The 25,543-nt window shown below is 33.6% G+C and overlaps 1 protein-coding gene across 1 annotated transcript in view; it reads right to left on the reverse strand.

Annotated features, from left to right (window-relative positions):
• Window positions 1–25,543, reverse strand: part of TMEM232 (transmembrane protein 232) — a gene marked incomplete at both ends in the record, with an annotated part of 247,838 nt that overhangs the window by 146,463 nt on the left and 75,832 nt on the right. Inside the window, 2 exons of the mRNA XM_080709438.1 lie at window positions 4,332–4,573; window positions 25,257–25,435. Of these exons, the coding sequence (XP_080565564.1) occupies window positions 4,332–4,573; window positions 25,257–25,435 (421 nt within the window). The remainder of the gene's footprint in view (window positions 1–4,331; window positions 4,574–25,256; window positions 25,436–25,543) is intronic.

A 25,543-nucleotide genomic window follows, 5' to 3' on the forward strand; every position in this document is an offset into this window, starting at 1 on the left:
GAGATTTCTAGATCAAATCAGGAAAATAACTGTAGAAATAATAGAGGTGCTTCGAAAAGAACTCAGAGAGAGCCAAAAAGAGATAAAGGATGCAATTAATGAAGTAAAGGCCTCAATTCAAAGCACAAACAACCGATTAGACCACATGGAGAACAGAATCTCGCTCTTAGAAGATGATCATTCCAAAAATGAACGCATAGTTTCTAATCTAGGAAAAAATATCCGACAGCAGGAATCTGATATTGAAAAATATGGGCCCATTTTAAGAGAGCTAACCTAAAAATAATTGGAATAGAGGAGGGAAAAGAAAGTGAAACCAAAGGGATCAACAATCTCTTCAAGGAAGTAATAGCAGAAAATTTTCCAAACATAGAGCAAGAGGTTGATACACAGGTCCAGGAAACATATAGAACTCCCTTTAGACAGGATCAGAGAAGAGGATCCCCATGCCACATAATTGTCAAAATGACCAATGTGGAAGCCAAGCAGAGAATCTTAAAGGCAACAAAAACAAAGGGCCAAGTGACATTCAGAGGCAAACCAATTAGAATCACTCCAGACTTCCCAAACCAAGTCATGAGAGCCAGAAGGGCTTGGAGTAACATATTCCAAACTCTGAAAGAAAACAACTTCCAGCCAAAAATTTCCTACCCAGCAAAACTTTCTATCAAATTAGATGGAGAAATAAGAAGCTTCCATGACAAACAGAAACTGAAGGAATTTTTGTCTTCAAAACCAGCACTAGAGAAAATACTCAAAGAGATTAACTACAAAGAAGAAATAGGTAACACACACCAGAAACAGAGAAACAAGATTTTCCATCCAACAGACAACTATGATTGGTTATCTGTGGAGATTCATTATTTATGTTAGTCTTTTACCTATCTCTAAATGGTATTGTTTGCCTTTATTGTTGTTAATTTTTAGGATTTCTAGTTGGAATATTAATATACCTTCAGATATAACATTTGGAAATATTTTATCCCATTCTATTAGTAACTGTTAACTCTGTTTACATTGTCTTTGGATATACAATATTTTTTTTTTATTTTTTAGGGTGTTTGTATACTCTTCTGTTGCCTGTGCCTTTGAAATAATATCCAAGAAATCACTACCAATTTCAGTGTTGTGAGGTTTTATGACCCAGATTTTCTCCTAAAAGTTTATAGTCTTAAGATTTATATTTAGGTCTTTTATCTATTTTGAGTTAATATTTGTATATGGGATTAGGTAAGGGTCCAATTTTATTCTTTTCCATGTAATTATTATGTTTCAACAATATTTAGTTAAAATATTATTATTTCTACCACCAAATGTTCGTGGAAACCTTGTCAAAAATAACTTGACAATATAGGGAAGAATTTAGCTCCAGGCTTTTATTTAACTCCAATGGTTTATATATCTGCCTTTAGAATAGTACTACACTGTTTCAATTATTGTAGCTTTATATAGTTTGAAGTCAGAAAATATATATCTTCTAGCTTTGTTCTTTTTCAAGATCGTTTTGGGTATCTAGAGTCCATATTCCATATTAGGATAGATTTTTTTTCTGAAAAATAAATATATAAATATACGATAGTTTCACCTAAAAAAATAGAAAAAAATATTCTCTGGTAAGAAAGAAAGTAAAAAGAAATATTGAAATGTTACCTTTAAGTCATCAAAAGCTTGGTATCAGACAAATGAAACTGTTATGTGAGATTATCATTTTTAATTTTGGATAAATTGCTATAATACTAGATGTCAACCACTAAGCCAAGCATGGGAGGGAGGGATGGGGAGAGAATGGGGTAGGGATCGGGTGGGGTCTGACTGGGCAATGTGTGCATGTATGTCTACAAAAGTTTGTATCCCTCTATGATGTATGAATACAGTGCACCAATTAAAAAAAATAAAAAATAAAAATAATCTAATTAAAATAATAAATTACATGTGTACTAGAATAGAAAATATCTTTGAGATGAGGCTAAATGAAAAATGCAAGATGCCAACTATTGTGGTTAGTATGCTAAATTTAATGTAAAAATGGACAGAATCCAAACAATGCTCATACTTTCTAGTATATGCACTGTATGGAGCCTGACGTTACCTAGCACAGACAGGAAGGGAGGTCAAGTGGGCAAGCGAGGGGCAGTAATGAGGGGAGGCTTTTCCTTATACCTTTAGAGCACAGAACTCTGAAGCTTTGCTCAGGAAAATACTTGAGAGCAAAAATATACTATGCATTTTCTTGGAGGAAAAAGAGAGGATTCTACAAAGAAAAGAAAATCACACCAGACATCAGACTTTTCAAGCCCAATAAGATATGGTGGCAATAGTTATAAAGGATAATTTTCAACCAAGAATTTTACATTCATTAAAATTACTTCTCATTTGTTTAGAGAAAACAATATACTTTTAAATATTCAGTAGATATTTTATAACCCAACATGATTTAGTCAAGTGAAAATTTTTAGAAAATAAATATTTTAAGTATTGTTAATGCATGCATATCTATGTTCATAGCTGCACAATTCACCATTGCCGAACTATGAAACCAGCCAAAGATGTCCATCAACAGATGAATGATTACAAAACTGTGGGATATGTACACAATGGAATTTTACTAAGCCATAAAGAAAAACACAATTACATCATTTACAGGTCAATGGATGGAACTGGAGGATATTGCTAAGTGAGATTAGTCAGTCACAAAAAAAGAAGAAATTAGATGCTAGGGAGAAATCAGAAAGCTAGGGAGAAATGGGTAACAGGAGGAACTCTAGATGAAGAAGAGATCCTACAGAGGAGCAAATAAGGTCACCTAACTGAGGGGATGGGAGGGGGAAAGAGGGAAACTCTCTAAAGCACATGATGTACTTAAACATATTAAAGTCAATCACTAAGCCAAGCATGGGAAGGAGGGATGGGTGTAGGGAATGGGGTGGGGATTGGGTATGGGCTAATTAGATGATGTGTGCATGTATGTCTTCATCATCTTTTATCCCATTAAGATGTATGACTACAATGCACCAATAAAAAATTTTTAAAAAGAAAGTATAATTTCAGCATTGGAATAAAATGTTAAGTTAAATATAAACTTAAAGATACATTGTCAGCAACTATTTAGAACAACAAAATTTATTCACTGGGGTCAGTTCCTCTAATCCAAAACAAAAAGACCTTTTATATTACCATAAGGTGCTAAGAAGATACAAAGGCAAAGGCAATTAAATGTAATTTCTAAGACAGGGAGAAGATAGCAGATAGAATCAATGAAAAGAAATTAAGAGTGGTAAAAATCAAAATCAAAGTACAATTTAACAACTATTGGTCACATTCTACCATAAACACATTGCTTAGCAGAGCATCAAAATATATTAAAAAATGAATTGTTAAAAATACAAAGAAGAAGGTTAGCGTGGTGGTGCACGCTTGTAATCCCAGCATTCAGGAGGTGGAGACCAGGGGACTGAGGTTTGCAGACAGCCTCAGCTACTTAGCGAGGCCCTTTGCAACTCACTAAGACCGTTTCAAAATGTAAAAAGATGGAAAAAAAAATAGGGCTGGGGGTGTAGCTCGATGGTAGAATGCCCCTGGATTCCATCTCCAGTACTGAAAAAAAAAAGAAACAAATTACAAAGAAAACTGATTTTATTGTGATTTTGTCAAAATTAATAGGAAAAAATATAAAACATAACATTCTCTTTTAAATGACTTGGGTTAAAGAATAAATATTTTGTCATGATTAAAAATTTACTGCAAAATGTAAAAATATAAAACATGATTTGCATTATGTATCAACAGAGTGATTCTTCATCTACTTTTTAATCTGTGAGAAGAGTGTCAATACATAAAGTATCATAAGAATCTGAGGCAAATCTAATATTGAAGAAACAACAAAAACATCTGAAAAATTATTCCATTAATAACTCTTGACTAAATCCAAGTTTTTCTAAAGTCATTAGAAATCAATTTAAAGACATTTTTAAGAGTTTAAAACAAAATATAACCTTTGCATTCATATCTACCACTTATTAAATAATTAAATATACAAGATTCAAAGTTAGATACATTAAATATGTATGTTTTTAACGTATATAGTAAAACGAATAGACTTACACTTTGAATATTGAACAATGTAATTTTTGTTTTTAATCTGATATACTTCCCACGCAAGAATTACATTAATATATATTTATAGAGTACCTATATTAAACATTAGGAAAAATTTCAGCCACAATTTGAGTTGGAGAAACTGAGTTAAATAATATGATTCCTGATTATCTATAATTTCTACAAGTTTCAAATGTAGTAAACTAGAATAATAAAACTAATAGTGTTTCACTTACCTTACAGTAAAACGTAGAACTCTCTTCTTCATGAACTCCTGTTTCTTACTCAGGTATTTCATTCCATTCTGTTTTTCCACTGGTTTCTTCAGGTCACGAGCATCAGGAGAAGGAAAGAAGAGTTTGGAAAGTGTATTGGCAATTCTCCATCCAATGTATTTAGAGAAAACTTCTTCCCCGGCGCTTGATGGAGCTTTTGAATTATATCTAGTGAAAGGATCTGTTGTGTCATGTAACTCAGCCTGTTGAAAGAAAAGAAAAAGGAACCTTGTAGAAATAGAATTGAGAGGGAAAATGATGCTATTATTTTTTTTTTTTTATGGTTCTGGGGATTGAACCTAGGGTCATTCTACCTCAGAGCTACACCCCCAGCCCTATTTTTTATTCTTTATTTTGAAACAGGGTTTCAGTAAGTTGCAGGGGGCCTCATTAACTAGCTGAGGCTGGTGGTGAATCTGTGATCCTCCAGTCTCAGCCTCCCAAGTACTGGGATTACAAGCATGTGCCAACATGCCCAGGTAACATGATACTATTATTAAATAATAAATAAAATGCATATTTATATTCATGATTAATATTTCATTCCTTTGCTAGATATAACTAACTTATAAGAAAAATTTAATTTCTCAAAATATTTTTTAAATCATGACAATTTTTCAATCAAATAAATATTAGTGCAACCTAAAATTTTTTTAAATATGATAAAATTTACATTTTAAATTTTATACACTTGCTACATAAGAATTTTATGAGCATCTATGAGATTTATCAAGAAAGGAACTAAGCAATTAGTTGAAGTAATGTACATTTTATGAAATTAGACTTTTATTTTTCTGTGCATAGTTTAAACTGGCATTGAAGTGAACTACAAGACAAGAATTTTAAGTGTAAAACAAGAGCTTTGTATTCAGTTAAAATTTAAGATGTCTTAGGATTTAAATTAGATACAATTTAATTTTAACTAATAAATAAAACATGAAAATTGAACATGTCAGTGGGATACTATGTTCTACATGTCAGTTTTAACTAAATTCAATATGTTCTAACACAAAGAGCACAAAATTCCAGAATGTATAAGCAATCTTTATTTAAAAAGAGACATTTATTAAAATTTCCTCTTTATGTTTGATAATGTCCATGACTGATTTTTAATTACTTCATTTCAAATAGCTAGAGGCATATTTTCTGATGTTTAGCATCAGAAATAATAAATGAAGATGTAAATAAATGTCATGCATTATAATCTTTAATATTTACAATATGTTCACACCGGGAACTTTTTTTCCTCATAAATAAGTTGTATGCTGCCCATTTTTCAGTTAAGTTTTTAAAGTTTTTATTGAATATTATCCATCTTCCTGAAGCGCATTTCTAGTCATCCAGGACTCATTTCAGATGCCTATAACACCTGCTGTAGAAAATACAGGAATGGGAAATGTTTTTCTCGGCATATGAACATTTCACTTAACCTCATTAGTATTCGAAGATCACTCATAGCTCAATTAAATTACTGTTGAGATATGACTACTGAATTACATAGACAAAATTCAAGTGAAAAATAGACATATAATATAATCCCATAATGGGGAAGGGGAAGAAAAGGAGTTAGAGCATCTAGAAAAATAGCAAAAGATAGGGAAGTAAATATGGCTTATTGTGAAATCTATAGTGGGCCAGAAAGAATTATTCGCAAAAAATTCAAAACATTTATAAAGGATAAGGTGAAAATCATTCAAATAGATGAGCATATGATTCAGCAACCCCACTTCTTGGTATTTACTTGAAATTAAATCATTATGTCAAAGAGATAACTCCAGGCCCCTGTTATTTTAGCACTATTCACAATAGTCAAAATATAAAATTAACTTACATGTCCATCCACAGATGGATAGATAAATGGAGAAATAAAAAATTGGTACATGTACACATTGGAGTACTATTCAGTCTTTAAAACAAAGGGAAGCCTGCCATTTGAAACAACATGTACAAACCTGGAGAACTTTATGTTAAATGTTAAATAAGCCAGTCACAGAAAGACAAATACCACATGATCTCAATTACATCTGGAACAAAATAATATTATTTCATAGAAACTGAGTAGGATATTCGTTACCAGTGGCTGCGGGGTAGAGAATTGGGGATATATTGGTCAAAGTGTACCAAAATTTAGGAAAAAATTGAGATTTGTTGTGCAACATGGTAACTACATTTTAAAAATACAGTATATACATAAAAATGCTGAGCATAAATTTTAGAGATTTTACAACAAAAATAACCATATGAAGTAATGCATGTGTCGATTGACATGATTCAGTCATTTGACAATCTGTGTGATTACTGAGAGTATTCATGAATGAATAAAGGAGTGACTAAATAAAATGGGCCAACACAAATAATGTCTGCTTATAGGATAATTTCAGGCAAGATAAATTATAACAGAAGGCGAGGTTAGCCCATATCATAGACTCCTGATTCTCTTTTCATCATGTCTCATTTGATAACCCTTTACTTTGTTCCCTCCAAGAAGTAGAGGCTGTATAAAACCCAGCTCTCTCAGCAACAGGAGGGCATTCCCAAATCATTTGCTATGTTTGGAAGCACAGATAAATTTCCATCTTCCAATGACATTCAAGGCCTTCAACTTATAATGGTTTAGTCTCAAATCACAAACGTATATTTTCCATATCTGTAAAAAGTTTTGTTTGTCTTCCTGTAAGAAGCATCCAGGAAGGAATATGGGCTCCACAGTTTGAAAGGTCTGCAGTCAGGTCTGGCTGCTCCTGCTTACTATGAAGGCTGCAAACTCCCGAAGATGCAGCTAACCTCTCCTGGCCTGTTTTGTGTTTAGTTTGTGGTCACATCACCACCCTCATACTGGTGAAGTTATCAAGTACGGGCATGACTACACTTCACACTCATCTTCCTTCCTCTGTAGAACCATCATTCTAATACGTTGTAATTCAAAGGCTGAAATGCCATCATTGCATAAACTTAAGTCTTTACATCTGGAGAGGAGATTGACACTAGATATTAATGACCATACCTTGAGATAGATTCCAAATTCATGAACTTCCTATTTAGTCTCCCATGCATATCATCTGAAACCTCATCTTTAGCCATTATATAAATATTTTCATTTTCATGATGCATTTCTATTTTTAGTGAATCTTATGTGAGCTGTGCAGATTCTGGGTTTTCTTTATTATTGCATTATTAAAATTTGACATTTATTTTTTGTTAAGAAGCAAATGGCCATTTTATTACCTATGTTAATTGTACAGATTTACTATTAAAACTAGAAAAGTGGTAAAAAAAAAAATTTGTCTCCCATACATATTCTAAACTCAGACAGATGCTCACCCTTTGCCTTTGTACTGGGAAGAGAGATGGTAAAACAAGCATTAACGAAGACTGGCAAGAAGCTGACGGATAGATCAGCATGCTGAACACTCCCCAAGGAGTGAGAATGCAGTATCAATCCAACGAAAACTGGAAAGTCTCTCCAGAGTTCTGAATTTTTCATCAATATTTAGAAAATTGAAGCAAACACACCAAAATATGAGCTAACTCATTCAACTCTTGAATGAGAGAAAAAGGATTAAAAGTTTATTGCTGGTTTTTTACACAATGGGTTGCAGCAAATTCTCTATGTCTTTCTTTTTTAAGATATCCTTACCTTTATTTCAGTAATATTAAAGCTGGAAATTTTATACTTATTTGGAAAATAAGATTTTTTTTTCTTTAAACTTTATTATTTTTTAAATTTTCGTGGCACTGGGGATTGAACCTAGGGTCATTCTTCCTCTGAGTACACTCCCAGTCCTATTTTATTCTTTATTTAGAAACAGAATCTTGCTAAGTTGCTGATGGCCTCCCTAAATTTCTGAGGCTGCCACCTAACTTTCCTGTCTTAAGTTTACCAAGTATTGGGATTTTAGGCATGAATAATATGCCCAGCTTAACCTTCAAATTTTAAGTATGCATGACATTTGATAATCTCAAAAGATTATTTTCTGTAGGAATTACAAAAACTTTAAAAGAACAGCATGAATAATTCTATCATTCTCATTACCTGGGATTATGTTCTAAATGCAGAATTTCAGTTCCTATCTGTGTATGTACAGTGAAGTTTAAGAAGGAATATTAGCTGGGCATGGTGGTACATGCCTTTAATCCCAGTACTTGGGAGGCTGATACAGGAAGATGTACATTTAGGGACAGTCTCAGCAATGTTAGGGAGACTCTCATCAATGTAGAGAGACCATTTCAAAGAAAAAATAACACAAGGCTGGGGATATAGCTTATAGGCAGAATATCCCTGAATTCACAGCCAAAAAAAAAAAAAAAAAAGTATAATACATTAAAGAAAGGATTAAGTGAAATACTATTTTCCCTCTAACTTGTATGTGATCTTGCATAAATTACTCAAGATCTCTGAGCATATTTCCTTATTGCTGAGTTGGGATGGTGATGGAAGAGAAGTTGAGCTTAAGAGAGTTACTGTACGCAGAGCCTAAACATAGTTATAAATAGCATTTTTGTCCTCTTAAAACAATGTGTATGTGTATCTTTGCCATTATGTTGATAACTATTTAAGGGTTGATATTTTCCAAGAAGTGGTCTCCCTTTCCACATTCAGAGTTTCCATTTATATCAAAAGAAAAGCCTGGTGTGAAGGAGGAGAGAGATAGGCACTGAGACAATAGAGAATAATCGTGTTTTCTTTTTCTATCTTGCTGCTCCATGGAGTACATTAAGAGTATGGAAATAACATTAAGAATAAAAACAAATTTTATTTTAGCAATCTCACCATGAAACATTAACCACAAAGTGCTTTACCTGATGAGTCAAAGGTACTCTGAGTAAAGTCACATATTCACTAATCTGTACATATTTCTTTTTTATGTTTTGGGTCATATGCCAGATGGCAGTAAGCACTTTCCATGATGACTTTCCTAGATGTGCCAACATATGCTGCTGAATTGCCTATACAGAGAAACCTTGCTCATTGCAAGTCTCCCTGGATGTATTTCAAACAAAGCACATCAATTAACATTTGTTTATTATGCCACTGTGGGTATCTGACAGCGTTTTACTTCTTTCTCAAACACTCAGGCAATAGTTGGGTTTATATTGAATTTGTCACATGAAGGGCTAATGTTTAGGGATCTATTCAGAATTCTTTTTCATTTCAAATATCCTTCTTAAATATCTCACATCTTCTCCAGCCTTCAGAAGCATCAAATTTTGTGAACAGATATAAACAAGAATTAGAGATGATAGGATGTTATGAAAGATAAAAGAAATAGAAGACATGAGAGTACATAATGTGGTTAGTAATGGATTTACCAGGTTGTAGATAAACACAGAATTTTATTCACTAAATAAAAACGTTTCATACAAATTGAGCATTTATTTTGAAAGAACAAAGTTTTTTACTTAACCCCATAAACAGATAAGTATATTTAATCCTTGTGAAATAACTTGCTTGCCTTAAAATTTATAATACTTTATAATTAAAGCTACATTTTATTCTGTGTAGGAAATCTGATTATAGATGGCCTCCCATGAGGAAGAGTATTGGGAATAAAGAATTAGGAAAGGCAAGAACAAAGGTTGTTCTGTAAATGTAGTTATTTGCATAACTAAAATAAAAGTGAAGTATATATAATATATATATATACATACATGCATAAATACACATATACATACATTTATATTTTTAGATTCAACAATCCGGGTGTGGTGGCACATGCTTGTAATCCCCGCGCTTGAGAGGCAGAGACAGGAGGATCGCGCAGGTTCGAAGCCAGTGGAGCTGGCTTAAGAGACCCTATTTCCAAAAATATAAAATAGGTCTGGGAGTGTAGCCTGGAGGTAGAAGGGTTTCCACAAACCCCAGTACCACACACACACACACACACACACACACACACAAAAGTAGATTCAGCTATCTGAGGATAAACCTTAGCTGTTTATGTGTTTGTAAAATGTTCCCTGTTCATATGGAGTATTGAAGGAGCACCTAGACACTGAGTGTTTGTAAGCACTTTTAAATCTTGGGGGTGCACTGTAGTCATAAATCTCAATGGGGTACAGGATGGTAGAGGTATCATGCACAATTCACTCATTTAGCCCTTCCCCAATTCCAACCCCATTCCCTACCCTCTCCCTCTTTCTCATGTTTGGCTTAGTTACTGATTTTGATATGTTTGTGGATGTACATCAGGTATATCAGGGAATTTCCCTCTTCTACCTGATTAATATAATTGAACCTGTACAAAGAGGCATTACATGAAAATGTCAGTTGGTTGATAGACTTTGTAGATATTAAGCAAACATAAGGATATGTCGAAATAATGTTTGGAGTTTTATTATTATAAGTTAATGTTGTCATGATGGCAAAAAAAAGAAAGAAAGAAGAGAAAACCTTAAGTCTATCATTCTCAAATTATACTGCAAAACTGAAAACTGTCACAGTGATTTGTACAGAATGTATATTTGCTCCTTAAATATACTTGGTATAGAAATACACTTAAATTTATATAGTACCTATCCCCACATAGAAGTCTTAACCAATACATCCATCTTTCACAACTAAATAGAATAGAAAACTTTTCAAATAAATAAAAACTGAAAAATTTATCACTAGCCGAATATAATAAAAAATTTTTTTAAAGGCTTTCCTTTAGAAGAAGAAAGCCGGGCAGGGTGGTGAATGCTTGTAATCCCAGCATTTGGGAGGCTGAGACAGGAGGATCATAGTTCGGGGCCAGCCTCACCTACTACTTACTGAGATCCTTCACCACTTAGACTCTGTTTCAAAATAAAGTAAAAAATAGGGCTGGGAGTGTAGCTTGAAAGGTGTAGCCCTGGGTTTCATTCCAAGAATCACAAAAAAAAGAAGAAAAATAATTCTATACAAAAGGTCAGAGATTTGAGAGGTAAGAATAAGGAAAGAAATGTGTTAATATATAAGTAAACCTGAGGAATATTAAATATGTAAAATAATAATGATATATTGGTGTCTCTAAACATACATACTCATATAAGATTCCCCAAACATATGCAGATAGATAGATACATACTTACAAACCTCAACCCATAGCAAATGTAAAGCAACATGAACATTGGGAAGCCATTTGTCATTATCTATTAAGGTTGGACATGTGCCTTTCTTTTTACCCAATCATTCTATTCTCAATACACTATTTTGATCAAGCCCTGTGAAATTAGTTTTAGTAGGACTAAAACCACTGAATATCAGTTGTTTCATATGAATTAGCCAGAAAAACATGAAAATTTGCACCAAAAGACATAGACAAAAGTGCTCATGCTAGAATTATTCATAATCTCCTGGAATTGAAAATGTCCTACATATCTATGAAGAATAAAATTGAAATGTTGTTAATATAATGAAATGCTATGCAGCAATTTAAAATTGATGCACACAAAAATCTGACAAATGCTACATAATGCATGAACCCGTTTAAATAAAACTTATTTACCAGATATAAAGATAAGTGGTCAGTTTTAGGAAGAAGGATACAGTGATTAGGAGGAGATATAAGGAAGATATCTAGGTCTTTAAAATACTTTCATAAAATATTCACTGTTTGTATGTTCATTCTTGATAACTGAGTTATATATATATATATATATATATATGTATTTGTATATCTCTTTTCTCTGTATGTTTTATTTAAGCAAAATTAGGAACAAATATAAAGCATAGAGTGCCAGAAAGCAAAATGTGGAAAAATATACAATGCAGCATCTTATAATGTCAGAACATAAGAATGTTCTTCAGAAGAGGGAAGAAAAGAAAAATTGGAAAACAAAAGCAAAATTTACAATAATTGGTAGCATATGAAAAGTACACAGAAAGAGGCTTTCAGTGGCCACAGCCTGAGCAATTTAACAGCAATCATGTTAATGGATAACTATTAAAGAAAACAGTTATGTCTTGAGCTTATAGCTAGAGTTTATAAAGATCTAGTGATCATTGTAATAGACAACTCAAGAGAACAATATGCTAAGGATTTTTGGAATTGGCAGCTCACAAAAGAAGAAATATAAAGGATGAATAAAAAGTGAAAAGATATTCAATCATATTTGTACATATGAGGAAATGCAAACTTGAAACCATACTGAGTTTTTCTAGAATATCCATGAAATTGACTGTCCAGCAATCTGTGCAGAGGCAAGCTCTGTGCCAGGTAAGCTCTGTGCAGCCCAGCACCAGCTAATGATTCTGAAAAAACACTTCATCTCTTCATGTTTTCTCATATTATCATAGGTGTGTGTGTGTGTGTGTGTGTGTGTGTGTGTGTGTGTGTGTGTGTTACTGGGGATTGAACCCAGGGGCATTCTACCACTGATCTACATCAACTCAATTTTATTTTTATTTTGAAACAGAGTCTCTCTAGGTTTATGGAAGTCTCATTATTTACTGAGGCTCTCCTCAAATCCAGTGATCCTCATGTCTCAGCCTCCCAATTACAGGGATTACAGGCATACACCACCTCAGTTGACTTACAACTGATTATAATCCTATTTCCATCATTTTATTTTTTGTGTATTCTTATAATTTCATCTAAAAATTTTCAAACCTTCATAAACCTTAATTTTGTACTGTAGCAAAAATTATAAAACCTTCAAAACCTTTATTTTGTACTATAGCAAAATAAAATATAAAGAATCAAAACAAAGAAAAAGATACAGAAGTAAAATGAAGTTGGAAGCAACATTAGTGTACCAAACTACCTGTAACCCTCAATATTCATACTTGACTTTTTAAAATTGATTTTATTCAAATAACTCAAGAATTCAGTACAAGGGGGAAAAATATTGACCTTAGAATTATCACAGATGGGTTTGAATTCAAGCAGTAGTGCTATCTAGATGTGTATACATGGACAAGTTACTTCACCTTGCAGAAAATATAACAGTTCTTATTTAAAGTTTCAATTTCTACATCTGCAAAATCAATATAATAATACTCTATATATCATGTTTATGAGAAATAAAAAAAATGAATGCATACAAAATCCTTAACATTTGATACATGGTAAATATTTAACAAATCTTAACTATTATTATTAGTGCCTTTTTAAATGATGAATATGAATTTAACATTCATATTTAACACAAAAACAGACTAAAATACCATTTATGCAGTTCTCAAACAGAAAATTCTTAGTGTGAAAAAAGTCAGCCCAAAACTCAGAGACTTAGAACAATCATTTATTGAACTCAGAGTTTCTCAGGCCAGCCATTTGATTTGGCCACAGCAGTGGTTCTTCTGCTATGATTGGGCTTATTTGTACATCTGTGGTCAGTTGTTAGGTCAGTTTGGGCTGGCTAGTCTTGGGGTATAAAGGATTGAACCCAGAGGCATTCTCCTTTCAAGCTACACCCCCAGCCCTTGTTTCAGTTTTTGGTTTGTTTGTTTTTTGTTTTTTGAAACAGAGTCTGGCTAGGTTGCTGAGAGTCCCCCTAAGTTGCTGAGGCTAATCCTGAATCTGCAATCTTTCTGTCTCAGCCTCTCAAGTACTGGAATTTCACCACATCCAGCTTGGATAACAAACTTTTTTAGCATAGCAGTTGTAATATTCCAAAAGAACAAGAGATAACAGGCCTCAGTGTGTACACAGATTTAAAATCTCTGCTCATATAAAATTTATCATTGTCAAAATAATTTTAATAAGCAAATAAAAGATTTGTCATGTTCTATTATCCAAATTAAGTCACACAACAAGTCAAGAATTTATATGCAGGTGAAATCATTCAAGGATGTAGATCTCAAATAAACTGGGGAAAATTACTCTAACAATATACAACATGTTCCAAAGTAGTCATTTATTAGTTTAAAAAAGATATAGGAACACACTTACAATATGCCAATAACAACTGCACAGTGAAATTTGAAAATATCATTTATGAAAATGTAATTACAAAATTCCTAGAAATAAATTTAACAAAATATGTATAAAATTATAGTACAACGTTGAGAGTAATTAATAAAAACACAAATGATAAGATAAAAAGAGATATAGGAAACTGTGAACAATAGTTTTACTCAACGTAATGACCAAACAATTAAAATTTAATTAGAACTAACCCATTTATTTTCTAAAACTAATTTTTCTATTTATGTCTACTTTTATGAAACCACCCAAATGATAACCTTACTTTTGATAATTCAAGCACATATTTCAAATTCAATGCCCACTGATATTCACTGATATTCATCCTTAACTCTGTTCTCAGCAGAAGAGACAGCTATTATGTCCTAATGATGCCTTTTTCTTACAGTGTTCTTATTTTTACTTGACTCATGACATTTCCTTACCTATGAGATTTTCTCTTTGGCCCTGCCATATTACTGATAACTTGCATAATTTCTTACTCCACATAATTTTAGTGTCTTGCCATTAAGAGAATTCAGACAAACTTACATGATCTTCAAACTTACCGACTATATATTTAATCATTTATGTTTATAAATCATATATTCTATTGTCTAATAATTCAAATGATTAATGATACATAACTTTTATATAAAACAGGTCTAGAGTGAATTGTCTTGTAGTCTATCATGCAAATTAAGCTTATTTCTTATATTAAATATGTGCCATGCCTAAATTAATATAACAGCTTTTGGAAATTTCTTTTTTGTTGTTGTTAAATAAATTTCTATTGGTGCATTGTAGTCATACATTTTAATGGGATAAAAAAACACTTGTGTAAATATACACGCACACATCACCCAATCGGCCCCTACCCAATCCCTAATGCTTCCCTTCCCCTCCCTCCTTCCCATGCTTGGTTTCCTAATTAACTTTGATAGGTTTTTTTTTCTTCCACATATGGTCAAGTTATTTTTGACAAGGTTTCCAAGAACATTTGGTGAAGAAAATAATAATATTTTCACTAAATATTGTTGAAAACTACATGAAAAAGAATAAAATTGGGCCCTTACCTAACACCATATACAAATATTAACTCAAAATAGATAAAAGACCTAAATGTAAATCTTAAGACTATAAACTTTTAGAAGAAAACCAGGGTCATAAAACTTCACAACATTGAAATTGGCAGTGATTTCTTGGATATAATTCCAAAGGCACAGGCGACAAAAGCATAAACAAACAAACTTCATAAAATATAGAAAAATATTGTACATCCAAAAACAATGTAAACAGAATTAAAAGTTACTGATAGAATGGGATAAAATATTTCCAAATGCTATATCTGAAGGTATATTAATATTCCAAATAGAAATCCTAAAAATTAGCAACAATAAAAGCAAACAATACAATTTAGAAATAGGTAAAAGACTAAAATAGATAATAAATCTCCAAAGATTTTTATATGACTAATAAACACATGAATATCACTCATCATTATCATAATATAACTAATCATTAAGGATATACAAATAAAAATAATAGTGAAATACTACTTCACATTTGTTAGGATGGCTACATAACATGAATTACCTTGCTCCAGGCTTTTACCTTGAGTTTGTTACTATCTTTACTTGTAAAGTATGTTTCTTATAAGCAGAAGATGGATGGATGGAATCTGGTTTTTAATCCATTTTGCCACTTTATGTCTTTTTATTGGGGAATTGAGGCCATTTACATTCAGTGTGAATATTGAGAGATAACTTTTAATTTCTAACATGTTAAGATTTTATTTCTGTTTGAAATACTATTTATTCTTCTTTGCTTAGTTGTCTGCTGGATGGAAAATCTTGTTTCTCTGGTTCTGTTGTGTATTTTCTATTTCTTCTTTGTAGTTAATCTCTTTGAGTATTTTCTCTACCACTGGTTTTGAAGACATAAATTACTTCAGTTTCTGTTTGTCATGGAAGCTTCTTATTTCCCCATCTAATTTGCTAGATAGTTTTGCTGGGTAGGAAATTTTTGGCTGGAAGTTGTTTTCTTTCAGAGTTTGGAATATGTTACTCCAAGCCCTCTGACTTTCATAACTTGGTTTGGGAAGTCTGGAGTGATTCTAATTGGTTTGCCTCTGAATATCACTTGGCCTTTTGTTTTTGTTGCCTTTAAGATTCTCTCTTTGGCTTCTACATTAGTCATTTTGACAATTATGTGGTGTGGGGAACCTTTAATCTGATCCTGTCTAAAGGGAGTTCTATAAGTTTCCTGAACCTGTGTATCGACCTCTTGCTCTATGTTTGGAAATTTTTCTGCTATTATTTCTTTGAAGAGTTATTTGATCCCATTGGTTTCACCTTCTTTTCTCTCCTCTTTTCCTATTATTCTTAGATTGGCTCTCTTAAAATGGGCCCATATTTCTTCAATGTCAGATTCCTGCTGTCTTATTTTTTTTTTTCTAAGTTATAAATTATGCATTCGTTTTTGGAGTGATCATCTAGGAGCGAGATTCTATTCTCCATGTGGTCTAATCGATTGTTTATAGTTTAAATTGATGCCTTTACTTCAATGATTGCATCCTTTATTTCTTTTAGACTCTCTCTAAACTCTTTTCAAAAGTTCTGTATTATTTCCAGAGTTATATTCCTGATTTGATCTTCTGGAGATCTCTGAATTTCTGTGTTATCAGGTTCTGATATTATGGGGTTGTGGGTGTGCATTGCTCTATTGTTGTTCCTCTTTCCCATGATTTCAGAAGTTTGTGCCTTCTCTGGGTTCTTCCCTGGGTCACCACAACTTCACTTAGTGTGCTCTGGATCTCAAGTTTGTGGTAATCTCAGCCACCACTACTCCTTTACTGGGTTGTATCATAAAGTCTCAGACCCAGGGAGTTCATCGAGGCTGTGCAAGACTGTGTGAGTGCCGAGCTGGGTGTTTTCCCATGGGGAGGTGAGACTAGGGTGTGGTATCTTTGCCACCACTACTCCTTTACTGGGTTGGACTGCAAAATCTCAGACCCAGGGAGATTATCAAAGCTGGACAAGTCCCTGGGGGTGCAGTACTGGGATTTCTACTGTAGGGGCCACAATTTTACTTACAGTCATTGTGCACGCTGATCTGGAGCTGTCGCGGGCGTGGTGAACTCGCTGCTGCTGCTGCTGCTGCTGCTGCTGCTGCTGCTGCTGCTGGCAATATGGCGCCGCTGCCACGCCCTCAGCTGTGAGGCTGGTGTATTTATTTTCTGGTTTTGAGCTCCGTTCTGAGTCCCTGGAGGGCATGCTGAGCTTGGCCAGTGGGAGTTTTTGAAGTTCTTTGCACTGAAAGAACTGCTGAATTACACCCGAATGATCTGCAGCTGCTCACTTCAGCACCTTGTTTACCTTTCCTCTCTGGAGCCTGGTGCTGTGAGGCAAGATGGCACCAGCATGGTTCCGCAATGCGGACTGGTTTCTTTTCTGGTCTCTGGCTGTTCTTATAGTCTTCTTTTTTTCTGTGCCTTGTGTTTACATTTTTTTTATTTCTCTGTTAATAGTGTTTTCTGGCTATGAAAAGTGCTAATTTTGTGGCAATAGAGATCAAGTGTTAGCAGGACTTGTAAATCGCTACTTCTCTCAGTCGCCATCTTCCCAGAAGTCTCCAAAATTTCTAATTTTTATTTTTCTATAAGGAAAAATTGCCTTCTCCTTCCTTTATTATTTAAAATAAATGAAAACACTTTTAGAAAAATTTTCTTCTGCATTAGCTTACACTGAAGTTCTGCTTCGTTTGTTCTTTTATTCTCTGTGCTGTGCTTACTGCTTGAGTAATGAGATCTTTGTATCTAATATCTAAAATATGTTTGCTATATCTGATTGGCTTATGAATTTCAAATGTAATTATCTATAGATATTTGCTAAAATCTTAAAGAAAGAACATTTTATACTAAATGATCTGCCCAGAAAATAAGCATATAAATAGAATTCTAATTACAGAAATGACAAATTTTAGTTGGCTTATTTAATTATAGTTTAATACATTTGTACTTTGAGGTAGCATATAAAATGGATATAAGATCAGTGAGCAATATTGATAATTGAAAAACATAGAAACAAGCAAAAAAGAAAATAATGAAAGGTTAGAAAAATTCATGTCATTTTCTCTTTCAGTGAGAACTTAGCCAAAATTTGACCATCATTTTTTAAGCCCCCATCAAGTAGTGTTAAAAAATCAACAATAAGTTTCACAGAGTAGATGAGAATAAAAAGGACTATTCCTAAATCCCAGCAAAGAGGATATATAATGGCCATTGCTACAATAGATCTAATAATTTTTTTGTTTCTCTATTTATTTCTGAGTTTTCAATCCAAAACTAAGATGCAATTGCAGCACAGTTGCATAAGAGCAAGCTCATAAAATTCAAAAACACTTTAGATCCAGTAGGAGGCCTTTGTCTTGTTCCAAGGCAAAAATTAGAATAGCTAGAGAAAATGATGGACTGCTTGATTTAAACAGTCCTCTTTAAAAATTATTATTCCACATTATACTTATGATTAAACAGCCAAGAGTTTAAGGTTTCCTTTTATACTAAGGATTTAAAATATAGATTCTGCATGGTCAGTGACAACCCACCTATTTATCTATCATCTACCTATCTATCATCTATCACACACACACACACACACACACACACACACACACACACACACCACACACACACACACCATTGGGCAGAGTGAATTAAATACCTTACCTACCTGTTACTGTTACTGTTAAATTAGTTATATCTGTAATTATTATTAAAAATAGGTCAATAAGATATTCATATAAGCTGGGCATGGTGATGCAGTCCTGTTACCTCATTATGAGGGATGCTGAGACAGGAGGATCACAGGTTCAAGACCAGCTTCAACAACTTAGCGGAACTCTTGACAATATAACATGACCCTGTTTCCAAACAAAAAAAAAAATTTAAAGGTTGGGGGCATAGCTTGGAGATAGAATGCTGCTGAGTTCAATCCCCAGTACCCCCCACATGCATGCATGCATCACACACATGCATGCATGCACGCACACACACACACACACACACACACACATACACCAATATATATATATATACATATATACATATATATAATAGTATCTGTGAAAGCTAAAAAGGATGAAAAATTTTCACTGATAGAAAAACATGTTATTTATAATAACACCTTGACCTACCTAAAATAATGTATAAAAATAAAAACGATAAAATTTTTAAAATATAGAATGCCATATGGAAAAACATCACTGAAAGTCATATTTATAAATTCTTAAAAACAAATAACTAATTTTATAATGGTTTTCTTTGAAGTATGAATAAAACATATATTATTGTTATTTAATCAGAACTATAAAAACCAAGAAGCTATAAAACACATCTTTAAGGAAAAGTGTTATAGTGTGGATGAGTCTAAGTTTGTAATTTAAATTATGGAACTCTGAAAAAAACTTGTAAGTTGGATAACAAAATAATTTTTATACTAGTTGAGAAAATTTTGAAAGTAAATTAAACCACGACTAATAAGAAAGTTATAAAAACAGTGGACCTTTGTATTTCTGAGACTGTCTAATCTCAATTAGCATTATATTCTCTAGTTCCATCTACTTTCCTAAAAAATGACCTGATTTTCTTCATCTTTATGGCTGAGTAAAAGTCCATTGTGAACATATACACATACATACATATATACATATGCCACATTTCACTATCCATTTGACTATTGATGGATACCTAGGTAGGTTCCATAATTTGTGAATTGTGCTGCTATAAACATAGGTATGCATACATCACTATAGCACTCTAGGGAACTTCCAGTGAACTGAGAAGAGAAAACAGTAAAAGAGTGGAAGGGAAAGGTAGTGGGAAGTGGGCAAACAAAGATTGTTGAAGGAAACAGTTCAAATAAGGTTACATTCATACAAGGTTTCACAACCAGTCTTATTAACATATATGGAGAGGAAAGAAGGGAGAGGAGTGTGGGTATATGGAGGGAAATATGTCCATGCATGCAAGCAATGTGCATGCATGCAATATGCATGCATGCAAGTGATATGTCCATGTGCCTGTATCACTTTGAATCTCATTATGATATATAATCACATTATTCAATAAAAGTATAATTTTTTCTTCAAAAAGAAAGCAATTGAAAAAAATCATGTTAACCTGAGTAAATTTCAATGTTATTCAGCATATTTATAAATGTCTTCAAAGGTCAGATGAAGAAGAGCAATCACATTCCCACATATCACCTCTTCCCTTCAAGCTGCTAAGTGAGACTGGTGCTAGGTGCTGAACCCTCAGGGATAAGCAGAGCCACCCATTTTCTTTGTTTGAAAACACAAGTGTTTGAAAAACATAAGATTTTTTATGCACCAAATTTAGCTGTTTTTATACCCCAAACTAAGAAAAATTCAGTAGAATAAAAGCCAATTCCAAACAAGTATACAGATAAATGAAGACATTAATGAGATTCCCAAATAATGCCTACTCCATCAAACTTGTAAAATTCTTTTCAAGTCTGCAGTTTCATGAAAACTTGAAGGCTGCTCAGTTAGCAATATAAGACAGGAAGTTCTATAATAAAAAGAATTCCATGAGTTTGCAATGAAGCCTACTTGGTCTCTACATTATCAAAATATTTTTTTAGTTTTATTTTCACTTTTCACTTTCTTGATCTAAAGTTCATTAGAACATGCTGTTGAATTGTTTTATTAAATTTTTCTCTTCCCCCATAGTTCCATTATAGCAGCTCATAGATCATAATTTTTAGAAATATTCAGAAGTAACACAGTTCAGAGCACAACTTTATCTCAGTGTCTTTATTTTCTTTAGCAAAAACTTTAAGTGCTTTATTATATGAACTCAGTCATCACTACAAGCCTAGCATTAGATACTATTATTAGCTTCATTTTCAGGAAGGAAACTGAGGCACAAATATAACCAATGTCATGTAACTACTGTGACGTAGAGCTGCCATTTGCATCCAGGCAACTGGCTCTAGGATCTGTGTTCCCCACCACTGGGCTTCTCTAGCTCCTCTGTAACTATCACTGTCTATAAGTGGTAGAAGTACCTTGAGCATCTATATCTCAAAAAGATGATAAAGAAGGCTTGAAGAGAACATCTGCTCCAGGCCCAAAGTGACTGTGTGAAGTTGGAATTTAAACTCCATTATTTTCTCTCAGTTCTGAAGTGCTTTACTACTCCAGCACTATGGTGCAATGAACTAGGTTATTGGTCCAGCATACATTCGTTACTTGTCACATAGAAGAGCACAGGTTAGCATGCCAAGAACAATGTTCAATAGCAATAATAATAGTGAATAATTAGCCAGGTGTGGTGGCGCATGCTTGTAATCCCAGCATTCAGGAGACTGAGACCACAGGATCACGGTTCGTGGACAGCCTCAGCTACTTAGTGAGGCCCTCTGCAACTTAGGAGACCCTGTTTCAAAATAAAGAATAAAAAAATAGGGCTGGGGGTATAGCTCAGAGGTAGAATGCCCCTGGGTTCCATCCCCAGATTCGCAAAAAAAAAAAAAAGAATAATTTAATCTTGGTTTTCTATGTCCACTAAGTTTTCATCATTTATGTGCTCTTAAAAAATCATTTCTGCATCAATATTTTAAGCACATGGTTGTAAATTGACTAATCTTAAATTATTTAGCAAGACATCCTTATAATTATATTTCTTTTACCCTTTTGGATTTTGTGACTAATAAACATTTCTCTAAATTTGTCCATTATTTCATCTACTATAAAAATAGTTTATATAGTATTTTTATTTTACCCAAAGAAACATTTTAAGATTTATCAGTTTTATTCTTTTTATTGTCTAGTGTATTATTGCTCTTTAAGATCCCCTACTTAAAATTTCTCATTTGTTTGCATATGCTTTAAAATTACTTCTAAAAATGTACTCTGTGCTCTTGCAGCTCATCTTGAAACAACTTTTCATAACACGCTGTCATCTCGCCCGGCTCCCTCTTCCCTTCCCACAGTCTGCACACATTATTTTCTTGCTTTCTTACTACAACAGACTAATTCTTGCCTCAGATCCCTTGCGCCTTCTCTGTTTTTATGGCTATTTCCCTCTCATTACATAGGTCTCCTTTCAAAAGCAGCCAGCTTGGCCAGCCTTCCCGGATCACAGCAGCTGAGGCTGAGGCCCTCCCCACACATTTCATTTCTTCATTAGATATTATATTTTAATTTTTTGTATTGAATTTATTGTCAGTCTCCCTGAACCAAACTTTGAGTTATACTTGAAAGAATGTATATTTGCTTGTGCTATGTTGCCAATATATGGCTAATCCTTACAAGTAGAGTAAATAATCTCTCCCTGTTGATGGTACTTATTTATCAAGGCATGTTTTAATTTCCAAGTGAGTACAGGATTTTACTCATTATTTTTGTTACTTTTAATAATGTTCTATTTTCAATATAATAATTTTGCTATTTATTTTTTTAATTTAATCATAAAGCATGAACTAATAATATGATTATAAAATAAACTTACTTGCAATTATTTAAAAGACATATTGAGTATTTACTAAGTGTACTGTCATGGAGTATTAAAAAAAAATTAATAGGCAGCATTGTGGTACACTCTTGTAATCCCAGTAGTTGGGAAGCTGAGACAGGAGAACTGCAGGTTTTCAGCCAGCCTTACCTACTTAGTGAGGCCTTCTGCAACTTAGTGAGTCCCTGTTTCAAAATAAAGAATAAAAAACAGGGCTGAGGGTGTAGCTCAGAGGTAGAATGCCCCTGGGTTAAATTATGCCCCAGTACCTCCCCCCACCAAAATTAGTGCTTAGACAGGGCAGAGATGGGGAAAGGTTGAGCAATGAGTACTAAGTTACAGTTACATAAAAGCAAGGCATTCTGGGGTGCTATTGTGCATTAGGGTCACTAGTGATAACAATAGTGTACCATATACTTTAAAAAGCTAAAAGGAAGGAATTTGAATGTTTCACCATAAAGTGACGGATGTATGACAAAATAGATATATTTAACCTGATTTAAATATGATATAATGTATATATGTATCAAAACATTCATATTTCCCCATTAATGTGCATAATTTTTCTGTTTTTATGTATCAGTTAAAAATGAATTTCCCTGTTTAAAATTTTTAAAAAAGAGAGAATAGGGCTGGGAGTGTAGCTCAGACGAAGAATGCCCCTGAGTCCAATCCTGAATACCAGTAAGTCAATTAATTAATTAAACTAATTTTAAAAATGTTTTTCTATGTACTTTCTTTATAAGATACTGTTTCAGTATGTTATTTCCAAATTACAAAAGTAGAATATCCTTAGGTTATTAACTAAAAGGTGGGCTTAACACTTTTAGATTGTAATCTAGAAGGACAGGTGATAGGAGTTCCGTTTATAGATTAAATTATCAAACAGTCTGAGAATAAAGGAGATGGACTTAGAAGTAAGGGAAAGCCAATTAAGTATCTTTTACCTATTTATTTTCTATGGTTGGTGAACTCATGAAGTTATGGCTACCTTTAGTCTCTCTCTGGTCCAGTGTTGTGATAAGCCTGTGCTCAGCCTTCCTGGTTTTTCTACCCAGTGAGCTTAGGGAATGGAGCACATGCTCAAGAGTGAACACAGGCTTCTGGATTCCTCACACCGTGAGAAGTTAGGCCGCAGAGGAGCCCCTTCTCCCTGCTGCTTGAACCTAACCACAGCCTCTCTTCTGACCGAGGTCCTTAGGAAGTGGTAGAAGTGCCCTTTCTCTTCCTCCACCCATCCCAGCATCAACCCTCAAATTAGAGGTATGTGTTTTACTCTTTACAACTTCCAGAGCTGGGCGTGGTGGTGCACGCTTGTGATCCCAGCATTTGAGAGAGGAGACATGAGGATCGCAGTTTGCAGACAGCCTCAGCTACTTACTGAGGCCCTTTGTAACTCATTGAGACCCTGTTTCAAAATAAAAATACAAAATAAGCCTGGGGGTGTAGCTCTTATAGGTAGAATGCCCCTGGATTCAATCCCCAGCACTGCAACAAACAAACAAACAAAAACTTCTATTATTTTCCAAGTTTCTTCACCAATTTTCTGAAAGGAGAAAAAGAATCAAGGCCTGTTCTCTTACTTCAATTTATTGTACCTACTACATGTCTATCAGGTTCTTCCACCAAATTCAAGTTCTGTGGCAGAATCATTTTGTGCTGAGTTGTATTTTCCCTATATGTGTTAAATTTATTCAATTCTGTTTTTCTTAAACATTTTGAGGTGTTTTATTAAAGATTAACCCTCTTATCTTTAAACAAAAATAGATGAGCATTACAATTTAAAAATAGTATTCTCATAAATAAATAAATGTATGATAGTTTTACCTAAAAAAAAAAAGAAAAAAAAATAGTCTCTGGTAAGAAAGAAAGCAAAAAGAAATATTGAAATGTTATCTTTAAGGCATCCAGAGTTTGGTACCAGACAAATGAAACTGTTATGTGAGATTATCAATGTTAATATTGTATAAATTGCTATAATACTAGATGTCAACCACTAAGCCAAGCATGGGAAGGAGGGATGGGGAGGGAATGGGGTGGGGATCGGGTAGGGGCTAACTGGGCGATATGTGCATGTATGTCTACAAAAGTATTTTCTTTATACCACTATAATGTATGAATACATTGCACCAATAAAAAATAAATTAATAAAAAAAAAAAAATAGTATTCTCAACTCTGAGTTACTCATGCTGATTTTGGTACTGAGGATTGAAGCCAGGGGTATTCTACCACTGAGCCACACCCACAGCACTTTTTAAAAAACTTTTTTACTTTGAAAAAAGGTCTCACTAAGTTGCCGAGGCTGGCCTCAACCTGAGATCCTCCTATCTCAGCCTTCCAATTTTGGGACTACAGGTGTGTGCCACCACACGCAGCTCACTAATGCTCATTGGATGTGGACATTTCCCTTTTAAAGAAAACTGACACACCTGATACCTGATGATAGAAGTATCGGTTTATCGAGCAGTGTCTTACCTTACCTTGGCTATATTTATTGCATTTTGGATTCGTAAATCTTTTTCATAATCCTTTGCTTTTTGCAAGGTTTGCCATATGATGTTTCTAAGTCCATCTTGCTCCTCATCGCCCTGAAGTTCCCATGACATTTTCACCAGGTGATACACCAAGCCGTAGTATCCAACCCAGACCACTTGATTACCTGTTTAAAAAGAAAAATCCTTTGGGAACATGTCATTGACTCACTAAAGTATGCTTGTGTGAAAAGAAAGAAACTTTTATTAAAATTCATAATATTTTTTGGTGGTAC

The sequence above is a fragment of the Muscardinus avellanarius genome (assembly GCF_963383645.1).
Source record: "Muscardinus avellanarius genome assembly, chromosome: 1".
In the NCBI taxonomy this organism is placed as follows: domain Eukaryota; kingdom Metazoa; phylum Chordata; class Mammalia; order Rodentia; family Gliridae; genus Muscardinus; species Muscardinus avellanarius.